This window comes from Octopus bimaculoides, chromosome 14 (assembly GCF_001194135.2).
Source record: "Octopus bimaculoides isolate UCB-OBI-ISO-001 chromosome 14, ASM119413v2, whole genome shotgun sequence".
Taxonomy (NCBI): Eukaryota; Metazoa; Mollusca; class Cephalopoda; order Octopoda; family Octopodidae; genus Octopus; species Octopus bimaculoides.
The window spans coordinates 25,449,310-25,466,584 of NC_068994.1; the positions used below are offsets into that span (position 1 = coordinate 25,449,310).

Below are 17,275 nucleotides of genomic sequence, written 5' to 3' on the forward strand. Positions count from 1 at the left end.
ACAAAATGAGACCATCGATCATGTTGTCTCCATGTGCAGTCTGCTTGCGCCTACAGAGTATCTCAACAGGCATGATAGAGCTGCACAATATATTCACTGGGTAATATGCAAAAACCTGGACTTGCCCCATGATAAAAACTGGTGGGAACACAAACCATCCCCAGTACTTGAAAATGATCACATTGCACTCCTCTGGAACTTCACCATTCAAACTGACAGAAAGATAGACGCAAATAGGCCAGACATCATACTGAAAGACTTCAGACAAAAATCATGCCTCCTCATTGATATGACTGTCCCAATCGATATAAACGTATCTGTCAAGATAAACGTATCTGTCAAGATAAACGTATCTGTCAATGTTTCGGCTGATATACCCTCCAGCCTTCATCAGGTGCCTTGGGGATATTTTGAACCTGGGTTCTCATTCCTAAGGTATTTTTCAATGTTATTATTATTTTTATTATTCAGGTCACTGCCTGGAATCAAACTTGGAATCTTGAGGTTAAGAGCGCGGGCTACTAACCCCAAGATTCTGAGTTCGATTCCAGGCAGTAGAATCAAATGTAAATAATGTACATAATTCCTCATCTCTTAAGTATAGAACTAGAATATTATATACATTTTGCCAATACATTACCTCTCTATACATTCTAGCAAGCTATTCCCCACTCAATACATTCTCCCAATACATCACCTACTCTATAGAGACAACAAGAATGATTTGTAAGTTTGACATAAGGTAGGATACATCAATTTAAATCAATCTCATTTTATTAATTCCTAAAGAATAAAAGACAAAGTCAACATGACAGGATTTAAACTTGGTGTCTTCCTTGACATGAGTTTGAGTAAGACCAACAAAGGAATACTACCCTCACATCTAAAATCCATGATTGATCTTGGTAGAGTTTGAGCTCAGAACAGTCACTTTATAGCACAACCAAATTAGCCTAGTATTTAACTGGTACTTATTGTATCACTACTAAGAGAGACAAGAGATGAACAGCATGAATACACAGGCATGTAACTAAATCTTGGAAGGCAAATTAATCTTTCATTCAAAGATGAACCAGTCCCTCCTCCTCAGAACATCATCCCATTCTGGAATTTCTTCTCTGCCCGTGTTTAACTTATTACTATTCAAGAAGAACATTAACCACATTGAATCTTACTAATCTGAGGTATTCCAAAGGCTATGGGCAAAGCATCTCTCTCCAGACCAAAGCAATAAAACAATTAAAACAAAACAAGTTAGGCTTCTATATTTGTTTTGCAAGATTTTTGATGTGAAATCATGTGTTGAAACAAATATTGTAGTATTTGGGGATGGTCATATTGCCAGTTTAGCCAATAAAAACACACGCACTGTATATTTGGTGTTAATTTGCTTCAGCTTTATACTACATTACATTACATTAATCATATTTCGGCCAGAGTTCTTTCGTCTTATATGTGTGTCCCTCCTTGCTAACGATCAGCCATTTGGCTGATCGTTAGCAAGGAGGGACACACATATAAGAAAGAAGAAAGCAAAGGACCACTGATGAGGTCACAGAAGTGTGACGAAAGAACTCTGGCCGAAATATGATTAATGTAATGTAATGAAATATAAAGCTGAAGTAAATTAACACCAAATATACAGTGTGTGTGTTTTTATTGGCTAAAGTGGCAATATGACCATCCTCAAATACAACAATAAGTTAGGCTTCATTATACTAATATCAACAACAATAACATGAACAACAATAGCAACTGGTGCAATGACAACAAGCATGATGTAGTATTAACCAGACATAACAACAGCAACTGAAGCATGCAAAAATATTGATTTCCAAAGGATCAACCTCCAGAAAGTAGAAGTCAGAAGTTTTTGAAATCATCCATCAGTAGCAGAAGTTAGTGAAATATGAAATGAGAGTACCTGAGGATGCACAGGCATGGTCAAAAGTGAATTCACAATTAAGTAGGGTTTTAATTATATTGTGCAACATAAATTATACACACACATGTATAGCCTCTTAATTTGACAGACAGAGCACAGAAGGGTTAGTGAGAGAGACGGAGAGAGAGACGGAGAGAGAGACAGCAGGTACTCTGTGGTGTAATAACTGATGCTATGTGATGTGTAAGTATGCATGCACACACACACACGTGTATAGGTCATCGTCAACTTACGACCTATCTGACTTACAACCGATCGACTTTACGATGATTGGCATGCCAGCTCCCTGCAGCAATAATAAATAGTCCAGTTGAAACCTAATGGGTTTCATTTCTTAGAAATTAACCCCTCTGTGGATGATGTCAGCTAACAAACGTTTCCCCTAGGTTTTGGTTATCAATCGCCACTGTGTTGGATGTCTATCCTGTCACGAAGACATCAAGGCAACCTCATATTTATTTATAAGACGACTGCTTGACACTCCGAAATTTGTGACTAACGCCAGTATAATAGTATAACACAGAATACTGTGTGTGACTTATACCTGAGAATGTACCTTAAGAATGTAAAAATATAAAACAGAGCTATGTAGGTCTATAGGCCGACTTATGACCAGTCAGTCGGAATTGATTGTGGTCGTAAGTCGACAACAACCTGTATATCTTTTCTTTTTTTATCCATTAGAATAGAATTTTCCTACAAGCAAGAAATTAGTTTCTAACAGCAGCAAAATTTCTTTGCTGCAACTTAGGTAACAACAATAAAGATTTGAATAGTGAACTTTACATTAGTTAGATCTGTTCTGATTTGATGAAAGTTGTGATGGCAATGTTTTACCAAGATTTCTCCAGTTGAAACATAGGTATCCAATAACAGAAGCATTGTCTATGTTTAATACAGGTTGTTTTTCCTATGGATAGCATTTATATTGCTTAAGCAAGAACATCATGCCACAATAAAAAGTAGTATGTTGATGGCATTTTGAGACACCTGTTGATCATGTGTGTAATATCTTCCACAGAACTGAGATATAATCAACATTTTGAGGCTTGTCTTATGAGTTTAAAGGCTTCATTTTCTCTTTTGCTCATTTGACATTTTAAAGCTATTTCCCACTCATGGATAACAAAAGCCTGACTGTACTGTGGATGCAATGGTTATAAGTCTAAGAGAGGTTACAAATCTTGTAAATGTTAGCATCATTCTCAAGTTTATAAAAAACATACCAATGAATATCTGCTGTATGAATGTGTTTGTAATTTTGTATTAGGTTGTCCAGAAAGTTCTGAGTGTTTTTAAGCAAGCAGAAAATGTTGCAAAGACTTGCAAAAACATGTGTAAAGTTTATGGTGATGATGCTGTAGGTGAATCAACTGTTTGAAGGTGGTTTGCAAAATTTGAAGCTAGAGAGTTTAGCTTAGAAGATGACAGTCACAGTGGAAGACCTTCAAAATTGGATAAAGATGTTTTGAAGGCAAAAATTGAAGAAAACTCAAATATCCTGATTGGAGAACTTGCAGAGGAGCTGGAAGTTTCTAAAAGTATGGCTCATGAACACTTAGTGAAGCTAGGATACATTTCTCACTATAATGTATAGGTCCCTCATAAACTCTCAGAAAAGAATTGCTTAGACCGGTATTCCATTTGTGATATGCTTTTGAAACAGAATGACAGCATGCCTTTTTTGTAACAACTTGTGACTGGAGATGAAAAATGGATTGTGTACAAATACATAGTGCAAAAAAAATCCTGGAGTTTGCGTAAGGATCCCCCAAAACAGCAACCAAAGATGAATATCCATGCCAAAAAAAGCTATGCTTTGTGTTTGGTGGGATCATAAAAGCATTATTTATTATGAGTTTCTCCCACAAAACCAGACCATTAATTCTGATGTGTACTGTCATCAGCTGGCTAATTTGAACTAAAAAAAAATCGAAGAATTGAGGCCAGAGATTGCCAACAGAAAGGAGTAGTATTCCAACAAGACAATGCCTGACCACATGTATCTTTGACTACCTGAACATAGTTACATGAACTTGGCTGGGATCTCTTATCCCATCCACCATATTCTCCTGATATTGCACCATCCAGCTACCACTTGTTTTTGTCTCTACAGAATTCATTGCAATGAAAAACATTTAACGATTTAGATGAAGTGAAAATGCATCTAGATAACTTTTTGTCTTCAGAACCAGTCAAATTTGATGAAATATTTAATGGAATATTTAAATTGCCTGATAGATAGGCAAAGGTCATTAATAATAATGAAAATTATTTCATTGAATAAAGTTTATTGAAAGGTCAATTATTTACATCCTTTTTGGCAAATTAAAAAATGCTCAGAACTTTCTAGACAACCTAATATGCATTTGTGTGTGTTGACTGGGAGGAGGGAGGCAATATGCTTGCATGTATGCAAGTATTAATGTATGTATGAGTAGATTTCAAATCTGTAATCAAGTGTCCTGGCACAGCTACTTCAGTAAAACTACTCAATCTAAATGATAATGGTGATAATAAAAAATGTACTCTTATTATTCATGTAAGTTTCAAATGTGTTTTGAAGTTATAAGTAGATGTGTATAGGGGCAGGTAGGGTGTCAAACAGATGTTGTGGCCTGTATATCTTTCCAAACACCAATAACAACATTAAATATAAAACAACTTGAAAGTCTCCTGTTATTTTTTAGAGGTTGGGTAGAGAAAACAGCTTTTCCAATTAAAAGATCCAGCATGAGGCCTGAAATGTTTAATGGGTAGTTGTAAGGTTCATGCTTTTCTAAACAACATCAAAATAAAAACAGTGCTTGCCTATAATACAAAAGTGAAGAGATGGCAGATTCTGTGTGTTATTATTATTAATATCATCATCATCATTTAACATCTGCTTTCCATGCTGGCATGGATTAAATGGTTTGACAGGAACTGCACCAGGCTCCATAGTTTGTTTTAGCATGATTTCTACAGTTGGATGCGCTTCCTAACACCAACCACATTACATAGTGTGCTAGATGCTTTTTATGTGGCACCAACACCAGTGCTTTTTACATGACACCAGCTCCAACAAGGTCACAAAGCAGCTTGCAAGACAAAACTCTTCAGGTGAAATGAAAGTGGGGAGTATAATTCAGGAAGAGTGGTTCATGCCAGTTGAGAAATTAAAGGTAAAGAGGGACAAAGTTAGGTGTCTTGCTGTAGAACAGATACATGGATACACCAGTTGAAAGAGAAAAGCAAGCAAGTTAGATAAAGAGATTAGGTAAGTGAGACAGTAAAATAAAGAGAGCAGCAGTGAGAGAGATAGTGGCAAAGATGTGTCAAAACATACCCTCAGGGGACATTGGCAGTGGTGAGAAGTGAGATGAGATAGGTTTGAACTGGGTAAGTGGGCAGGAAAGAGGTGACTGTAGCAAATAATGGAGTGAAATATAGAAAAGGCTTGGAGGTGGGGGCTGCAGTAGATGTGTGATGGTATTGAGGGTGATAGCAGGTAATGGTGTGTTAATGATGGAGAATAACACAAAGGTAAGAAGGCACAGGGAAAGATGCTGATTGGTGATAACAGTAGGCGGTGGAAGATAATGGAAGTGGTTTGCAACAGGAAGGGGCATGGAAGGTAACTGGGAAAGCAGAACGATGTAGTATGTACCTACTCTGCTCTTAGGTGATAGGGAAGTGGTGGCTGTTAGGGGGAAAAATAAACAGATCAGAAAGGATGGAGGTGGGGATGGGGGCAGAGCCCCTCATAAACATGCATTACCAAGGTGGTTTTAGAGTATCAATCCTGCTGAGATGGATGGATATACACACACACACACACACACACACACACACACACACACAAAGACAAAGAGAATTGTGTAAATAGAAGGGAGATAGAAAAATCAATCTAAAACAATAAAAATACTGAACTTTTAATAAAGCAGCTGTAATAGTTGTATTGGTAGTAGAGGTCATAGTAGTAATAGTAGAAAACATGAACAATGACAAGCAAAAGTATTTTGTTTTTTGTTTTAACAAACAACAACAGAGCTAAACCAAACATATTGATCATACCAACTTCTCATCTTTTTCACTCATTGATTGCTGTTGAAGGGAGATGAAAAAAAAAAATGGAAAATATAGCAGCATGTTGCAGGCTTTGAAACAGAAGGAAGTAGTCAAAATATAGAAGTAAAACAATTATATCATTCACATCAAGATGGAATCTTTGTAATCATTTAAAACGTACACACTTAAATTCAATTTTACTTTAGTATTGTTATTTTGTCCACCACATGCCTTTCTATGCTTGCATTGGTTGGACAAATAACATACTAACTTTGGTTGCAGCAATCCCAAGGGATTTTAACAAGTCTTGTGTATCACAGAGCTGGTATGCTATGAGGACAAGGTCAGTATAGTCAAGTTTAGAGACACATGCTCTGTTGCTGTCTTGACAGTTTCTACTTGATAATGCGATCTTGGCCTACATCTTGAAGCAAAGTCTTGATCCACCACCCCTCCTTACATCTACACATATATTGTTCATGGTTGTCCAATGTCTATTTTTCCACGGAGGCTTATTTGAGGTCGCATTTTATGACTGGATGCCCTTCCTGTCATAAACCTTTACCTGTTTTTCAAGGGAATTTTTATTACATTAGTCTTTGAAAAGTATTGAGTGAATGGCTATAATGTCATACTTAGACAGGAATTTTTGGCATAGTTTCTATATTTGGATGCCCTTGTCACTAATCACTTTGCAACATGGACAGAGTGTATTTTGGTGTGCCACCTGCCTAGTGAGGTTGTTTCATATATGAAGAAATTAGAGTCTTCCTTATCTTTTGTGATCTCTTATTTCTAGATATATGGCTTGATATACAACTTCCCTGTCCCTTCCATTAATTCTTTCAATTTTGACATGCCATTAATCATGCCATCTGCCAAAATTGAAGTGTAGCTTCAACACTGTATAACCTAAATTATTGATGGGGGAGATGGTGGGCTCCCAAGCTCTAATTCTCAAAAATTTCATCTCGCTTGTCTAAAACGTTGCTAGCTACATTAAGCAAACCTAGTGAATTTTTGTGTCTTTGTTCATTCCGTTTGGTTACTTGCTTTATTTTATTTTGCACATATTATATCTAAATCCTCACTTTTTCCCATGATATATGTTAAATAGTAGCTTTTGCTTTGTTTGCTTGGATATTTTATGGCATTTATCTGGGGAATGGAGCAGCTATGCTGTTTGGTCATTTGCTGTCTTGACTTCAGCATGAGGGTATTACTTCCACTCCCAGTAAATCAGCTCCCTCAAGGTCTTATTCCTTATATTTGCAATACTTGGCATAAAAAGCAGATGTGTTATGAAGAAGAAATGTTCAGATAAGCAACCTTGTTTACACTATCTAGCACTTCAAACCTCACTTTATATCACTTATATTATTTATCTATTTATTTATAAAGCTTTGTTTATTTCCATGTTTCTTATTTCCTGTAGCTTTAATTCTCAAAAATTTCATCTCACTTGTATTATGTCTAAAACCTCACTAGCTACATTAAGCAAACCTAGTGAATTATCGTCTCTTTGTTCGTTCTGTTTCATTATTCACTTTATTTTATCTTGTTCATATTATGTCTAAATCCTTGCGTTTTCCATGCTATATGTTAAATAGTAGCTTTCGTTTTATTTGTCTGGATATTTTATAGCACTGTTATCTAGGGAATAGGGCAACCAGGCTGTTTGGTTATTCATGGTGTACCTGCCCAATCCAACTCCTCTATCTGTATTAGAAGTAATTCTCTTCCACCTGTATAGCATCTGGGTGGTTTTCATGGTGTACATGGTAGCAACGGTTTTGGTTCCCATAATGAGGAGGGAAACAGGCTACTGGAGTTCTGTGATGCAAGTGATCTTATGATCTGCAATAGTAACTTCACAAAAGTTGTCAGTCCTATCAATCTGGTAGGCACACTAGTCAGATTAACTACATCCTCACCAGAAAATGGGAAAGATAGCTGCTTATAAATGCCAAAAAATTCTCAGGTCAAGAATGCACCCCTCAGCAGATGTTAGTCATTAGGGACTTCAGAATCAGGGTTAAAAGGCTGCCCAGAAGACAACCAGTGTGGAAAAGAAAGGGCTGGAAGCTTAAAGATACTTTGACTGATCAGGGATTTAGAGATGTGTTACTTGAGACATTTGACGAAAAAGAGGAGGATATAATAATATATAATGTGGAGGACAACTAGAGTTTCCTAGTAGACAACCTGCTGAGGGCCACTGACCAAATTTGTGGCTGGTGCAAAGTCCCTTCTGAACCTAAGGTAACATGGCAGTGGAACAGTGTATTTGACAAGGCTGTTAGAGAAAAGAAACAGGCCAGGAAGGACTGTAAGTGTGGTGGTAGCAGGGAACTGTATCAAATAGCCAGAAGGGAGACTATTTAGTCAGGAGAGAAGCAGAAAAGAAGTTTGCCAATGTTCTGCGATGTAAAAGACTTGAAGTATTTTGGATTGCAAAACAGAAAGTCCCAGGCCCATCAAGAATAACTTCCAAGATGCTTAAAATATCTGGTGGAGTTGGATATGGCCTAGTCATATCCATTGATTGGTGTAGCAGGATTATAGTCAACTATAAACGCAAAGGCAATGACTTAGAAATCATTACAGAGGCATCAAATTGCTGGTTTAGGAGATGAAAGTCACAGAAAGAGTCATAGCTCAATTAATTAGGAAGAGAGTTAGCATAGATGAGATGCAGTTCGGATTTGTGCCATATGGGAGCATGACTAATGCTATATTCCTGGTTAGGCAACTGCAGGAGAAGTATTTAACCAAAAATAAACCTCTGTACCTGGCTTTTGTTGACACGGAGAAAGCCTTTGACAGAGTCCCCTGCTCCCTTATCTGGTGGTCAACGCAAATATTAGGGATAGATGAGTGGTTAGTGGGAATGACACAAGCCATATACTGGGATGCTGCCACTAAGGCGAAGGTTGACGAGTACAGCAATGAATTCAGAGTGCAGGTAGGAGTTCATCAAGGCTCAATTCTCAGCCACCTCTTGCTTATCTTAGTCCTCTAGGCCTTAACAGAGGAATTCAAGACCAGCTGTCCCTGAGAGCTCCTCTATGCTGATGACCTTATTATTATAGCTGAATCACTACCTGATCTAGAGAAGAAATTTCAGGTGCAGAAACAAGGTCCGTAATCTAAAAGCCTTAGAGCTAATTTAGCAAAAACCAAAGTCCTAGTAAGTAGGAAAACAGATAAATCACAACTTCCTTCTGGGAGATGGCCCTGCTCGATATGTAAGAAGGGTGTTGGTAGAAACTCCATATGTTGTACTAAGTGTAAGCTTTGGACACAAGAGGTGCAGCGGTTTCACAAGTAGGTTAAGGGAGAATATAGTCTTTCTGTGTGGCAAATTTGCAGGTACAACAGGCACTAAAAATGCACAGACAATTGACTCCCTCAAATGCTCAGGGGGAACAATAATAGTTAATAGCTTCAGTTACCTAGGAGACCAAGTTAGCAGTTCTGAAAGTATAATTACGAGAATAAGAATGGGCTGTTCAAGTTCAAAGAGCTTCTACCTTCGTTGGTAACTAAGGGCCTCTCCCTCAGAGTGAAAAGCAGACTGTATGATGCCTGTGTATGTACAGCTATGTTACATGACAGTGAAACATGGGCTTTGGGTACAGACGACTTGCAAAGGCTTGAAACAAATGAAGCTAGCATGCTCCGCTGGATGTGTGCATGCACGACAGAGTGTAGATGATTTAAGAGGCATCAGGTATTGTGTGCAAGAGAGAAGACTGTACTGGTTTCGTCATGTGATGTATATGAATGAGGACAGCTGCATAAAGAAGTGCCCAGCTCTAGTTGTGGAGGGTACCTGTGGAAGGGGTAAACCCAGGAATACATGGGAAGAAGTGGTGAGAAAGGATCCAGCCACAGAAATCATGCCACAACAGACAATTGGAGTCTGGACAGCTCTGTGTCAAACCGTCAAACCCATGCCAGCATGGAAAGTGAATGTTAAATGATGATAATGACAGCTGTGGCTGTGTGGTTGAGAAGTTCCCTTCCCAGCCATGTGGTTTTGTATTTTGTTTCTCAATGCAAAGACTTGAAAATATGAACATCAATGAAGATGAAAACTGCCAGCCAATTTGTTCCAATAATACCACACAAATCAAGAAAATACCTTACGTTCTATCTTGCTGATAGTAATAAAGACTTCTTTACATGAAGAGCTTCAAAACATCTGACAATCAAGTATTTCAATGTTAACAAGGTTTGCCTTCTTCAGGGCATTCTTTTCTATGGAACTGAAATCTGCACTATAAAGAGAAAACTTCAAAAACATCTTGCTGGTATATGCTACAGACTCCTCATGCAAACTCAAAACATGTCATGGTTTGAGCATAAGACCAAAGAAAAGATTTAAGAATACAAGGGGCATTCATTAAAGATTTCCCCTGACCCACTTCCCAAGGTCAGAGATAAACAAAACTTGGCATAATTATTAGCTCTTCTCTATATAACCACCACCAATGGTGACACACTTTTCCCATCGCTTTATGCAGTTGTGAAGATCTTGTCTGTAGAAGTCAGTAGGTTGCATCTGGAGCTAAGACTTTACCTTTGAAATAAGTGCTTCCCCTTCAAAAGACTTCATGGTTGGAAAGAGGTGGAAGTCAGATGACGCAAGGTTGGGAGAGTAAGAGGGATGAGGAAGGATTTCATAACCGCAGGAGTGTACTTTCATCTGGGCAACATGCGCATTTTGAACTGGGGCATTGCCTTGGAGGAGGCAGACTCCTTTAGTCAGCATGCGATGCTTCTTTACTCTGATTGCATCCCACAATTTCTGCAACAGGGAAGCATAATATGCTCTGTTAATTGTGGTGCCCTTTGCCAGAAAACCCATCATTGCTACTCCACGCTGGTCCCAAAAGACTGTGAGCATCACCTTGATTGCTGAGGGTTGGACATGTGCCTCCTTTGAAGGTGGTGAGTCATCATGCTTCCATTGCTTTAACTGGACTTTAGTCTCAGGATTATAGTGATGGACTGTGTGATAAGTCTGCTGCAAAAGTCCTCCTCATTTTCTTGGTACATTGCCAGAAGAGCCTGAGAGCAAGTGACTCATTCCTGCTTCTGAAAAAGTGTGAGCATCTGATGAATCCATCGCGCAGACAACTTCTAAATGTGCAAATGGTTGTGAATGATTTTTTCCATGGACCCTACACTTATCTTCACTTCTTGGGCTAGTTGCTGAATAATTATGTGGTGATCCTCCAAAATAGCATTTTCCACTTTATGGATGGTGTCGTCATCAATGGCGGAATGTGGTCATCCAGGAATAGGAGCAGTTTCCACCGATGTTCAACCACATTTGAACTGGCAATGCTAGTATTTGACTACGTCTTATGATGATGCATTGTCACCAAAAACTTCTCACATCTCATCGAAAATCTCTTTTGGTATATGACCTTTCAAGTATAAGAACCTGATCACTGATCTGCATTCAACTGCCTCCATTACAACACCTTAGTCCACTTCAGCAGCCATAAAAGACAAATAAATACTAGTGGAAAGCTGCAATTTACAATGTGACATGTATGATTATACCTGTACAAGTTCCATTTCCTGCAATAACTGGAAGTGGGCCAGGGGAAATCTTTAATAAACACCCCTTGTACATTCCACTCATCTCTAGTATTATTTCTCAATGAAGGACAGGCTATGCTGGCTACAGCTATCATACTGAACAACAGGCCATATCAGATGTTATATTTTGGAGACTTCTGCACCCTAAGAGAAGTTATTCACCTATTACTATCCATCACACCCTCACCACTATTTCCCTAGTGCTGGTGTCATAATAAAATGTATGCCGTACATTCTGGCAAGCGGTTGGTATTAGAAAGAACATCCAGCCACAGGAACCAAACCAAAAATGAAGCTTATAAGGTAAGATGAAGTTCTCTGACTGAACAAGCAGAGCAGTGATGACTTATCCAACCCAAACTAGCATGAAAAAAAATGTAAAACAATGGTGATGCTGATATATATCAATGAATATTGTGTCTCTGTTCTATCAATATACATATGTATACACATTTAACTTCAACTATTCTGTGAGATGTGTGTATATATATATATATATATATATATATATATACTACACTCTCTGAGTGGTTGGCGTTAGGAAGGGCATCCAGCTGTAGAAACTCTGCCAAATTTAGATTGGAGCCTGGTGTTGCCATCCGGTTTCACCAGTCCTCAGTCAAGTCGTCCAACCCATGCTAGCATGGAAAGCGGACGTTAAACGATGATGATGATGATGATGATATATATATATATATATATATATACAAACACACACACACACACACACATATACATATATATATATATATTAAAAGTGGGGAAGGCTGGTTTATGGGTGGCCGGTTTATGCGTGTGTTTATGGGAAGGCTGGTGTGTGTGTGTGTGTGTGTGTATGTGTGCGTGTGTACACACAATGATCTTTCAGTTTCTGTCAGCCAAATCCATTCACAAAGTTTTGGTTGGCATGAGACTATAATAGTGCTATGCAGTGAAACTTAACCCACTGATTCAAAAACCATCTGGTTGGGAAGCAAACTTCTTAACCACACAGGAATAATTACAGAGGCATCAAATGGCTGGACCAGGTTTGATTAATGCAAGCATGAAAAAAGAGGCTAAAATAAAGAAGATACACACACACTACTTCACTATATTTCTATTCTGTCACTATATACTGTACAGTTAACAAGCACATCAAGTACTGTTTAAATACCAGTATACTCACCACAATACGGTGCAAATTGTTGAGGACAATCTGGTGAGTGTTGGCAACACATCGGAACTGTTGAAACACCAACTGTAGTAGCTGTAACAGGTAACGAGGCTGATGTTCATTAGCCAGGCTATCACCTTTGTGACATGAGCTGCAAAATGGACAATTAAACATGTAATAAGAAAATTTATTAGTAAACACTATAGCAGCTGCGCCACAATACATTCACTGCATCACAAGTGTCATACTCAATGGTCACCTCACTACGGGCATATCATAGCCCTCACATATCAGTTGTGTCAAATTTTTATAATTACTATACCACACTGTATGTGTCCCACATATATCACAATTGTGTCAGATACATACCCCAATACAAATGTGTGGGGCTGCAAATCAAGAAATTTGTAATGTGTAAAATGTTTAGATTTGCTGCCTCACACGAAAGACTGCTGAAACTCACCTCTCCACAATTTTTTCAGAAGCTCGAGACACAATGGCCATTAATTCTGGCTGTATTCTCATTTTGACTGCCTGCAAGATAACAGAAAGCAGTAACTGGTTATAGGGCGAAGGGATGAAGAATAGAAAGAGAAAATTGGAGGGAGAGAGCGATGAGAAAGAGGGAAGAAGTGAAACAATGAGGAAGAGGAAGAGATAAGGAATGGTGGAGTATACCTCAACAGCTTCTGGAAGTTTCTTGAGAAGGAACAATGACTCTACTAATATAGCAATGAAGTGACTTAAATTTTCCTCAGGATCAGAGTTCAGGTCTTCTGCAATTTCACCATTCTTCTCCCCACATGTGACAGACAAAGTTGGTGATGAAGATGGACTGCCACTCACATCTTTCAACAAAGTCCCTGAAACAAGAGGAAGGTAGTGCAGTGGTTATGTGATAAGCAATGTTGTATTACTAACCATGTGAATCTCAAAGCTAGGTTCCTTTCTAAAAGTAAAAAGATATTATTGAACCATTTACAGGTACCATAAAGAAAGTCAGTCTCTCTAGCTATAAGTAGGTACAACAGGATGGTAGAAATTCCCACAATAAAAAGGTGGCATATGGTACAGTGAATTATATAGCTCTGTGTTACCTACTTATGGCTAGATTCATCATCATCATCATTTAATGTCTGTTTTCCATGCTGGCATGGGTTAGACAGTTTGAGTGAAAACTGGTAAGCTGGATGGGGGCTGCACCAGGTTCCAATCTGATTTGGCATGGTTTCTATGGCTGGATGCCCTTCCTAATGCCAACCACTCCAAAAGTGTAGTGGGTAATTTTTATGTGCCAGTTATGTAACACCGGCATCGGCCACGACTATAACCTCACTTGGTTTAACAGGTCTTCTCAAGCACAGCATATCGCCAAAGGTCATGGCCACTTGTCATTGCCTTCACGAAGCCCAACATTCGAAGATCATTCTTCACACCTCGTCCCATGTCTTCCTGGGTCTGCCTCTTCTACAGGTTCCCTCCACCATTAGACATTGGCACTTCACACAGCTGTCCTTGTCCATAGCCATCACAAGACCACACCAGCACAGTCATCTCTCTTGCTTACTACACCTGATGCCTCTTGTGCCCAACTTTTCTCTCAAGATGCTTACACTCTGTTGTGTATGCACACTACATTGTACATCCAGCAAAGCATATTAGCTTCATTTCTTTCAAGCCTACGCATGCCCTCAGCAGTCACAGCTCATGTTTCACTGCCATGTAGCATGGCTGTTCATAAACAGGCATCATATAATCTGCCTTTCACTCTGAAGGAGAGGCTCTTTGTTACCAGGAGCTCTCTGAACTTTGCCCAGCCTATTCTTATTCTGGCAGCTATGCTCTTGGAGCATCCACCTCTGATACAGACTTGGTTGCCTAGGAATGGAAGCTATCAACTACTTTTAGTTTTTTCCCCTGGCATTTGATGGAGTCTATTTTCTGAACATTTTTAGTGTTAATTGTATTTGTGCACCTTCCACACACAAAAACTATTTTCCCTGTTAACTTTCCTCTGATACTGTTGCATCTCTTATGTATCCATACCTTGCACCAGGTACATCTTATGGAGTTTCTACTTGCACCTTTTCTACAGATCGAGCAGCACTGTCTACCTGAAGGGAGTTGTGATTTGTCTGCTCTCCTGCTTAGTACGACTTTGGTTTTTGCAAGATTAATTCCTAAGGCCCTTTGATTCTAGACCTTGCTTCCACACCTGAAATTTCTTCTCTAGATCAGGTAGTGATTCAGTTATAAGAACAAGGTCATCAGTGTAGAGGAGCTCTCAGGGGCAGCCCATCTTAAATTCTTTTGTTATTGCCTGGTGGACTGGGATGAACAGGGACTAAGGACTGATTCTTGATGAACCCCTACTTGTATGCTGCATTCCTCGCTATACTTGTTGCTAACCTTCACTTTATTGACAGTATCCTTGTACATGGCTTGTGCCATTCTCACTAACCACTCATCTATCCCTAGCTTCTGCATTGACCACCAGATAAGAGAGTGGGGGACTCAATCAAGAGTTTTCTCCATGCCAACAAAAGCCAGGTACAGGGATTTATTTTTGGCTAGATATTTCTCCTGCAGTTGCCTAACCAGGAATATAGCTTCAGTAGTACTCATGCCTGGCACAAATCTGAACTGTATCTCATCTATACTAACTCTCTTCTCAATTAATTGAGCTATAACTCTTTCTGTGACTTTCATCACCTGGTCCAGCAATTTGATGCCTCTGTAATTATTCCTGTGTAAGGCATCACCTCTACCTTTGTAGCAGCTGACTATAATGCAGCTACACCGATTGTTGGGTATGACACCCTTGTGGACAACTTGATTAACTATACGGGTGACTAAGCCACATCCTACTCTGCAAGATATTTTAAGCATCGTAGCGGAGATTCCTGATGGGCCTGGAGCTTTCCATGTTTTCATATCCTTAATTGCTTTATCTACCAAGCAATTTGGATAGCCGGTTTCTCAGTTGGGTCAACATTTGGCAGACTCACCTTCTCCCATTTATTCCCCATACTTAGAAGCCTTTCATAATGGCATTTCCTAATGATTCTTAGCAGAATCATTAAATCCAGGTGCACCATCATCTATGTGGACACATTTCCTTCCTATGGCATCATGATTTTCTCTCAAACACTGAAACACTTCAAGTCTCTTGTCCTTACATCACAGTACATTTTCTGCTTCTCCTCTGGCTAAGTATACCTGTCTCCTAGCTTCCCTTCTGGCTATCTGATACAGTTCCCTGCTACCACCACACTTTCAGACTTGTTTCTTCTCTCTAATGGCCCTGTTAACTACCTTGTTCCACCACCATGTCACCTTAGGTTCAGAAGGGACTTTGCACCAGCCACAAATTTGGTCAGTAGCCCTCAACAGGTTGTCTGGCAAGTACCTCCAGTTGTCCTTCACATTATATGTCACTATATCCTCCTCTTTTTTGTTAAATGTCTCCAAGTCTCTAAATCTCTGTCGACTCAGAAGATCCTTAAGCTTCCAGACTCTTCTTTTCCGCACTGGTTGTCTTCTGGGCAGCCATTTTGCCCTGATCCTGAAGTCGCTAACTACTAACCTATGTTGGTGGGTGCATTCTTCACTTGGGAAAGTTTTGGCGTTTATAAGCAACCATATTTCCCATTCTGGTGAGAATGTAATCAATCTGACTAGTGTGACCACCAGACTGGTGGGTGAACAGGTAACTGACAGGTTTCCTGAAGTTAGTATTGCAGATCATAAGGTTATTTGCATCACAGGACTCCAGCAGCCTGTTTCCCTCCTCATTATGAGAACCAAATCTGTTACCACCATGCACGCCATGGAAGCCACCCAGATGTTGTCCAACATGCCTATTGAAGTCACCAACCACAAAGAGAAGGTCCTTGTCATTCTTTGATGAGGTAGTCTACAGAAGGGTGTCATAAAATCAGTCTTTCTGTTCATAAGGTAGTCCTGGCTGAGGGGCATAAGTCGAGATAACGCTTGCTGTTCCATGTTCAATACTAATCTAAGATGAAGTATTCTATCACAAACTCTGACTACCTCGATTACCTAATCAATCCATTTCTCAGCAAGGAGTATGCCTACACCCCCAACCCCATCACTGTTCCCTATCCAGAAAATTTTATACTTATGTTCTTTGCAACAAACATCTACATGCCTCCATATAAGCATCTCAACAATCTCTCCAGACCTACCTTTCAATGTGCCCACATTAAGTGTACCAACTCTGAAGGTGTGGAAGGTGTGGGTTGGGGGAACACAGAGATGGGGGACAGCATTTTGCATCTGAAAAGAAAGCTTGCATGTACATTTGGCTGATATTGTATAAGTACAAATAGGTTTCGACCTGCATACACTTCACTGTTATTTTATTCGCTTCACATTCACCAAGTTTACCAGGAGATAGCCACTAGATAGAGATGGGAGTGGGGGGGGGAGAGAGCGTTCCATATAGTTTTCTGATAGAGGTACTAGGAGACAGACTTCTGGTAGAG

At 39.3% G+C, this 17,275-nt stretch overlaps 1 protein-coding gene across 2 annotated transcripts in view; it reads right to left on the bottom strand.

Annotated features, from left to right (window-relative positions):
* LOC106879926 (exocyst complex component 4) overlaps positions 1–17,275 on the bottom strand; it is a 268,982-nt gene that overhangs the window by 213,227 nt on the left and 38,480 nt on the right. For both annotated transcript variants that reach the window (XR_008265483.1, XM_052972782.1), the window contains exons 8-10: positions 13,446–13,630; positions 13,231–13,301; positions 12,780–12,918 (exon numbers count right to left, since the gene is read on the bottom strand). Coding sequence is in view for 1 of the 2 variants with exons in the window: in XM_052972782.1 (XP_052828742.1) it covers positions 12,780–12,918; positions 13,231–13,301; positions 13,446–13,630 (395 nt within the window). In the remaining variant the exon portion in view is untranslated. The remainder of the gene's footprint in view (positions 1–12,779; positions 12,919–13,230; positions 13,302–13,445; positions 13,631–17,275) is intronic.